Raw genomic sequence first — 8,665 nt, 5'->3', positions numbered from 1 at the left:
CATGAAGATATTGCAAAAGAAATAGAGTACAAAAAGTTTGTAAATACCCACCTTAATAAATAAGAGGATAGGAGGAAGCTCTCCTCGTAAATAAAGGGACGTCCTCATTTACCCTCCCCTTGCCTTTCCACCGCACCCATCTATCATCCTGTGGATTGAGAGAGCTAAGGATTCAAATTATGAAGATATTATTGAAAAAGTAGGGTATAAAGATTATAAATTCTCACCCACATAAATAAGAAGAGACAGGGCCAAAAGCGAAGGGGGCCCTCTAGTTATAAATACAAGGAAGTTTTATTATTCTCCCATTGCCTTTCCACCCCACCGCTCCTATGTTTTCCAGTAATTATTACATTTTTGAATTCTCTTCAACCTAAAGGTTCAAATCGTGAAACTATCCTTGCAAAAGTAGAGTATCAAGATTATAAATTCTCACACTCACAAATAAACGAGGGGACCACTCTCCTGATAAATAGAGGGATGCCATCATTACCCTCGCTTTGCCTTTCCACCCCATCAGTGGTACCTTTTCCACTAATTAATACATTTTTGAATTGTTTTGGATAGACAATCACTCAACTCAACTTTATTTCTCCTAGCCCATGGAAGCTCATTCACCTATGTTTGTTCATGGGTTATTTTATTTTACGCATAGGCTAATCTTTTAAGCCTATGTCTAAGAGGATGCACATTATATTTGAAATCAAGAGGGGATTCAAACCCATAATCTTTTGTATTTCACACACGAGCTCTACCACTAAGCTATAGAGTAGCATACCATCTCTAAGGATAACTATACTCCTTGCCCTCCATTTAGCATGTCCATTCCTCTTTAATGCCTCCTCCATAAATGATCTCTCCATCCCTTCCCAATCTCTTCCCCTCCCCCCTTTATCCCTTAGTTTTGTTTAATCTTGCCTTCTTTCTTTTTACCCCACTTCTTTTCCCCACAACTAATTAAAAGGAATTTCCTTTTTTTCAACATCCTGAAGACATACTGGCGCTATGTGATTTAAATTGCTCAAAGAAAGCAACATGTCTTTGAAGGTGAGAATGTTAAGTACAATATGGAGAATGTCCGATAGTGAGAATTCAAGCTTTTTGCATCATTACTCAAACATAGATTTGGGAGATCTAGTCTTTGATATGAAGGAAATTGAAGACCTAGCACACGAGTCAACATGTTGTTAAAAAATCATGTAGAAGAAGATTCAAATAACTAATTGTATAATACAAATTTGTTATATTCATGGATTTCACTATAGTTTAAATCTACCTTCTCGTATGCTAGAGGTTTCATACGATTGTGAAAACTAGCAATGTGTTTATCAAGCTGATGCATGAAAAAACTTCCAAGCACTTGGAATAGGCATTTCCAAAGCTAATTTCAATGCTTATATTAATGCTTACATTGACACCTCTTTTTCAATGCTTATTTGAGGCTTATATCAAGGTCTATGAAAAGAGCATCGATAAAAAGTACCATAAAAGTCTCTCTCTCTCTCTCTCTCTCTAAGAACCAATGGCAATGTTACCGAGTTGCTACATTTCATGTATGTGCTCTTGCTCCAAGGGTCAATGGCAACAATGCCAAGTTGCTATATTCTAGTGATGGCACTTTCACCAAGGTGATGCATCATGATACATCAAGATATTAGGGGGAGTTTATGTTGTGGGGGGCCAATAGTAACAAGATGTTGCATCTCCATATGTTAAGGGTTTGGAGGGGAGGGTGGATGGCAACTCCACTAAGTTGCCATATCTTGGTAGGTTAAGGGCTTTGATGGAAGGCAAGTTGCAAAGGGTCGATGGCAATTGCACCAAGGATCGATGGCAATTTCAGCAAGTAGTTGCATCTTGATAGGTCAAGGGTTTAGAGGGAGGTCAAGTTGTGAAGGCCGATGGCAACTCCACCAAGCTATTCCATTCCAATAGGTCAAGGGTTTGGAAGGAGATCAAGTTGTCGAAGGCCGATGGCAACTCCAACTCCCCCAAGTTGTGCATCCCATAGGGACGAAAAGTTTGAAGGAAGGTGAAATTGTGCCTCTTCCCTCCATCATTGGACTTCAAAGCAGAAATAGCACCACTTGCCATAAGCCCTCGGCAACTTGACCTTCTTCCAAACTGTTGACATAGCAAGAGAAGGAAATGATGTTTGCTGGAAGCCTGATCTTGCCTCTTGGAGAGGAGCTGCGGTTGACCTGCACAAATGCCATTGAGGGAGAGGTAACAAAGCTGATGTTTAGTGCATCTTCAACCTGCACAAATGCCATTGAGAGAGTTAACAAAGCTGATTTTTAGTGCACCTTGTTTCACTTCTGATAAGCTTCTGCAAGCTGCTGCTTCTCCTCCTCCTGTTGGGATGTTTGGCTGTAACACAAGAAACTACCATGCCCAGAAAAACTTTGTCAATCATGCAGACTCTGATAGAATTCGAACTGAGAATTCAGACTCTGAACAGATCGCGACATTTGGAACTTTTGCAATACACTAACAAAACTGATAGTATTCAAACATTTGGAATTTTTGTAATCCAGAAACAAAAGGAGAAGGATTCGTGCAACAGATCTAAGGTTGAGAACCAGGACGCTGCAGAACGACTTGCCTCGAGGGTGTCCAGTAAAACTGTCAGCCGTGCAGACTCTTGATAGAATTCAAGCTGATAGAATTCAGACTCAAATAGATTTCAAAGTGATCAAGACATTTAGGAACTTTTGCAATCCAGAAACAAACTGATTAGAATCCAGACTCTGATGGAATTCAAACTGATCGCAATCCAGAAACAAAAGCAGAAGGATTCGACAGATTAAGACCATGTACAGCCTTTCTGCTCCACCGGCGCCTCTTTTGCTGTTCCCAACAACAGATCGCGATATTCCACGTCCCTCGCCAGCGATTTGTCCAGCGTTCTCATCCATGAGCCCGAAATACAGTACAGCATCCAGAAACGTGCGAAGTCGGCTTTCCGAAGACCTCCTCTTCTGTGTCTGATGGCGAGTCGTTAGCATCCACAAGGCGTCGTGTTCCTTGCGCCTCAAACGGGCTTGCAAGTTTTTGGTCACAGCAAATTGCGTAAGCTTCCGACAGCGATGTTTCTTCACACTCTCTACCTCTCGGGTACAGCTTGCAATACGAAACCGACAGACAGCATGTATGGCAAAAGAGGTCTACGAAAAACCACCCTATTGCAAGCTGTACGCCGAGGGGTAGAGAGTCTGAAGAGAGTTAATGGACGAAGCTCAAGCGTTTTCCAGGAGCTCACCTCACCTCGAGGCCACCTGGATCGACAGAAAAACGACAGATGAGGCCTGCTTACTTCACGCAAAACCCAAACTTAATATATGGAACGAACGATGAATCATTCACGCAGAAAAAAGAACAGAACGGGTGTTGGAATGAGAATAGGCGAAATTGACCTGGACAGAATCAAGGTTTGGACATATCTGGGGTTGGCTGTCGAATTTCTTATCAAAATCATGGGGACAGATCCAGCATAGTTGCTTCAAGGACTAAGCCCGAAGAAACTTCAAGCTGGTAGCTCCACGATGGTGATCGGTCACACTGGAGAAGCAAGCTAGAGATTGCCATCTTTGAGGCTTTTCACAACCTCCGGATCTGGAGCAACATCCAACATCTTCACTGCAAAGCATACCTCATCAAATACATCAGAGCGAAGCCTCCACGACCTACCAATACGGAAATTAGATGCATCAGAGCGAGTTTCTACGCAAGATCAGTTACAGTCACCGTGTGAAGCATACCAAAATTCAAACGATCCACAGGAAAGAAGCTCGTCAAATGGTATAGAGACAGTAAAGAAACTGCAAGAGCAACAGAAAATCCAAACGAACAAACGGCAAATGCTGTTCCATCACCACAAATGTGCAGAAACACAAATCGGAGAGAGAGAGACAGAGACAGAGACAGAGACCTTGAAGTTCAGAAGCTTTGGGAAATCTCTTGCAGGATTTCGAGAATGAGATCAAGAATCGAGATATGAGGTGAGCATCTGAAGTGGAGGGTTTGCAAAAACAAGTGCCATGCTTGATTGATTGCTCAAGTGGGGGTTGCAACAACTTCCATGCTTGATTATTCTTGGTTGTAAAGCTAGATGTCGTGCATGCTTGGTTGGTTGGTTGTAAGAGAGGAATGGAGCTCCTACTTGAAGCCTTCTTGGTGTTGGGTCTCTCCACAAAAGCAAAGGTCTACGCTTTCTCACATGGGTATCAAGTGGAGTGTTCACAGAAACAGAGTTCTCTTTACAAGGGTATCCAATGGAGTGTCCACACTCAAAAAGTTTTCATTTTTCTTAACTCAAATGGAGTGTTCACACAACCACGTTATCCAATGGAGTGTTCATAGGAAAAGCATTTTCTTAATAGATACAACACGAGAGCACTACCTTCATTATTTCAATTTTCTAGAGCTCCAAAGAGTATATGGATAGAGGAGGAGGATGCTCTTTTTTTTTGGGGAGGGGAAAAGAGAGAGAGAGAGAGAGAGAGAGAGAGATCAAACAAGAGCATGAGAACCTCACGCATGGATAAAATTAGAATATAAAGGGAGTGGGCATGGGATGAGTGTCGAGGGTGGAGACTTTTTTTCAAAAGTGCTCATAAAGCGCTTCCTTAAAAGATAGTGCTAAAAATCTTCAAACAAAACTAAAATGCCTTGAAATTCGGAGGTTTTAAAACTTTCTATTTTCAAGCTTTAAAGTTAATTTCCAACATTTGCAATTCACATGACACTCAACCTCGATTTGTTAGGAACACTCATCAAATGCATTTGTGTAGCATGGAAGTATTGAGAGTAATGAGAGTAAGAGCTTTAGACTTTGGAATCCCACTACTAGACTCATCATCATCCCTAGTGGAGATGTTGCCTTTAATGAGAACTAGAGCATGCTAATGAGTTGCCACATATTGTGTTAGTATGTCCCCCCATACATTGAAAATACCTTCATAGAAAAGATTCTAAAAGCAAAACCTTCAATTCATCCTTATCGTCATGAATCAACGGGTTTGGCTGAAATTTTTATTTAAAAGATTAGTGATTGATCTGGTAGAAAACATTTTCAACCAAACTAGTTCCAACCATTCTTGTCTTCGTGAATTGACGCATTTAGTTGAAAAAGAATGACAATGAACATGCATATCTCCACTTTCATCTTTTTTTACTTATTTATTTCTTTTCAAACTAGTCACCATCTTCTTTTTTATTATTGTCCTCATGTCCAACCCGTCTCCATCTCCATCACTATTATTGTCATTGTATTACACCATGCTTTTCGTAAACTTGTCCAAAAGACCACCAATTTCGTTTTGCGAAGAACACAATTTTTGTTGCTTGGTTTGGATCGGATTCTTTTAGATTTGTGGACTCATAAATCATCACGATCACACACAACGTTTTCCTTGATGTTGTTTTGCAAGAGAGTATACCATAGAAATCTGAACAAATATACACGTATATACGATTAGGGGTTAGGGATAGGGTTGCTCCCCGTTTGTGTTAAATTTGTCCTAATGTGGATCTTAGTCTATACCACTCTATTCTACACACTATGCAGGTGGTATTTACAACGCTCAACATTACGTGCAAGTGCAAGTGGTATATGCTATGAAGTTTAAGCGTAAACCTATCCGATGTAGAATTCCTGCCCTCGGGACGAAGATACCTCTGAGCCATGCACCGAGGGAGGACTTACGAGGGAGGAGGTCATGGGAGGAGTCGAGCGTGAGGAGCCACGTAGCGAGGGGGGAGCCACGAGGGTGGAGTGACGAGGGAGGAGGCAAGATGAAGGAAGTGAGGGAGGAGGGGGGATAAAGGCAAGGTAGGAGGGATTAGAGGAGGAAGGAGGGAGGAGGAAGGCGAGGGAGGAAGGAGGACAAAGGCGAGGGAGGAGGGATTTGAGGAGGGATGAGAGGAGGGATATCCTCATCACGGCAATGTGGCTAGAAGTGATCCACACACCATATATGTCAAGGATGATGAGTACAGCGATGATAAATGTTTTGTGAGTGTTTAGGATGATGACGAGATAGTCCACTTGGTGTCTACAGTAGAGTGGAAATCTACAATGTCAGGGTCCAGTTCTCTCACACGAATAAATATTATGGAATCACCTAGAAGTAAAGCCCACACATCTATTGGAAGTGTATCTTCCTCTAGGTCTGCATGGAAAAGTGTAGACAAGGTTTCCAAGTCAAGTCGGACTCCTTTTGAAACTATTTGTGATGAGATCTTGTTCACAAAAGAAGATGAACCCTCTACAAGTAAAAGTGCAAGATCAAAGGGGACCAGTGTTGTAGAATACATACTTTCTCATTGTGCATCAACCATTTTAGCAACATTAGAGAGAAGGCGCAGGTGCATTATGCAGGTGGATGAGCTCTCAAGAGAGTATAATGGAGACTGTGTCTTTGAGCTACCCCCCCAAAGAGCAGATCGACCAATGGAGGGTATGGAGCTCAAATATGATGGCCGCTTGTGGACAAAGCCTATAACTTGCAATATTGCATTTGAAGGCACGGTTTGCAAATCTTCATGTGCAAATGCCTTTGAACATGGCAGTCCATTGTGTCCAAAATTATTGAAGAGTGGAATGAATAATGATTCACTTTTCAAGGGTCTATTGGGAAAGAAGTGTGATGTCAGCATGGTGCCCTCTATCAAGGATGGAGGGTCCCTGAGGGCCATTTTTGCAAGAAAGTACCTATGTGTATTAATATGTGCTAGAGTACAGCTCACTATGTCATGCCCCACGATGCAACATTCACTCAGTTGATGATACATGGAGGCATGCATGCACACAAAGTACAAGTTGGAACATCAAGGAAGAGCTTGATGAAGATAACATCATTGGTGCAAGAAGCCATGATCACACTCCTAGAACAAGGAAAATATAAATGGGTGTGACACGAAGACTAATAGAGGAAATGGTAATGAATTCTAAAAGGCCTCTGGAGTCTCCTTTTGGTGATGTTGAGTTGTACAAAATTTTGGAAGAATTGGAGCCTCTAGCAAGAATGTGCAGGTATCTCAAAATCCTTTTGTTGTTTTCTTTCTTGGTATTTGGAATTTTTCGATGATAAATGGGTTTTCTACCTTTATTTTAACCAAGCTGAAAGACATTGTTGGGAAGGAAAAAGGACAACTTTACCTGGCAATTTAGTCCAGTACTAGACACCATCCCAAATTTGTGGCATGTGCAAGAAGGAACATCCATTACACAAGAAGAGGTTGATTGTCTCATAGCTGCAGGATTCAAGTTGGAGAATGTAGGGGATGCCAAAACCTCAGCAAGGCGGTCTGCCCCAAACAAGCTCACAATTTTCTGTTGAAAATTCACTTTGTGTCCAAACAAAATTACCACATGAAGTTCATGATGTGGAACAAAAGTTGATTAGGAACAAACGGGTTCTGAGGACGGAACATCTTAACCATATAAATGCATGTTGTTACATAAGAATTCGGAGAACCCTAGCTCCTTGGGGTAATCATAGTAATAGCTCCTTGGCTTTTCCTAGACCTTGACCTTGTTCTTGAACACTCTTTTCTTCTTGACCTTCAAAGGGACAGCGTTAGATGAACAACTAGATTCTGGCATTTTGTCGGCCGCTTGGGAGAATTCTCTAGAAGAGACTCACTTTTCACGCATCTTCTTCGCCTAGGAATACCTTCTGATTTTGACTAGCCAATCGTGAAGAGCTTGGAGAACTGAGAAATTTCACCCCATCGAAAAGATACAGACCCCAAAAGCTTTGTTGCCATAGAGGATGTAGATGCAAACCAGGGAGGAGGAGGCAGTGAGGTGGTGATGGGCGCGAAGCGCAAGGGAGGAGTGGATAGCGAGGCAGGCAAACACGGTGCACGGAGTGCGAAAGTGGCAGCACGGGTGGAGGTAGTAGCGAGATCGATGGCGGCGACACGCAAATGCAATCAACAAGCACAAGTGGCGATGGTAACAGGATAGACAGTAGCGCGTAGGCAACGACAACAGGCGCAGGCACGAGGTAGCGCTTGGTGGCAAGCATAGGTGGTAGCAACAACGGGATAAACAGCAGCGCACGGGCAACAATAGTAGGCACATGTGGCATAGGCACGGGGCGGCACAGATGACAAGGCACGAGACAGTGCTTGATGGCGATGCACGGATAGCAAGGCGTATGACAACGCAAATGGCGAGGCGATGATGGCGAGGCACACAACAACGCGAATGGAGAGAATGCGAATGAGAGAGAGAGAGAGAGAGAGAGAGAGAGAGAGAGAGAGAGAGAGACACACACACACACACACACACACACACACACACACACACACACACACACACACACACACAGAAGGGGGGGGAATTCTAGAGAGAGAAATTCAACTTTTTTAGAGAGAGAATAATTGCACTTTTCTAGAGAGAGGAGATAAAAATAGAGGTGGGGGAAACAAGGGACTAGAGGGAGGACTAGAGAGAGAGAAGATGAGAGGGAGAGGGATGGGATGAGAAGAGAGGAGAGCATTTGCACAAGAGAACTACCAAGTTGTCGAAGGTGGCATGATCCTCATACGTGGAGATTCATATCCCAGCAGCCACACCAATTCTATTGACTAGAAAAGAAATCAAGGCATGAGGCTAGACACTAGGCATGGCGACACTCGAGGGCCATGGGGG

The 8,665-nt window shown here is 42.8% G+C and overlaps 1 protein-coding gene across 7 annotated transcripts; it reads right to left on the bottom strand.

Moving 5' to 3' along the window:
* Positions 1–1,454: 1,454 nt before the first annotated feature.
* Positions 1,455–4,118, bottom strand: LOC147901124 (uncharacterized). Of its 7 annotated transcripts, XR_015541165.1 has the most exons (6): positions 3,932–4,116; positions 3,762–3,821; positions 3,417–3,639; positions 3,263–3,278; positions 2,307–2,987; positions 1,458–2,201 (listed from the first exon to the last, which is right to left on the bottom strand). XR_015541165.1 is itself a non-coding variant. In XM_087375966.1 (3 exons), exons 1-3 carry the CDS (start codon positions 3,476–3,478, stop codon positions 2,676–2,678), a joined length of 390 nt encoding a protein of 129 aa, XP_087232092.1. In that variant the 5' UTR covers positions 3,479–4,116; the 3' UTR covers positions 1,456–2,675. The 7 variants fall into 7 exon arrangements, 1 of the variants encoding a protein (XP_087232092.1); XR_015541163.1 differs by having other exon boundaries at positions 3,762–4,116; XR_015541164.1 differs by lacking the exon at positions 3,762–3,821 and having other exon boundaries at positions 3,417–3,686.
* Between the last annotated feature and the right edge of the window lie 4,547 nt (positions 4,119–8,665).

This window comes from Dipteris shenzhenensis, chromosome 6 (genome assembly GCF_047967505.1).
Source record: "Dipteris shenzhenensis isolate YYH24624 ecotype China chromosome 6, Dip_SZ_1.0, whole genome shotgun sequence".
In the NCBI taxonomy this organism is placed as follows: domain Eukaryota; kingdom Viridiplantae; phylum Streptophyta; class Polypodiopsida; order Gleicheniales; family Dipteridaceae; genus Dipteris; species Dipteris shenzhenensis.
This window is presented reverse-complemented; position numbering and strand designations above follow the sequence as displayed.

Excerpts from the sequence above, each read along its gene's own strand:
- LOC147901124 (XM_087375966.1), bottom strand. The coding sequence starts at position 3,478 with ATGATTTTGATAAGAAATTCGACAGCCAACCCCAGATATGTCCAAACC.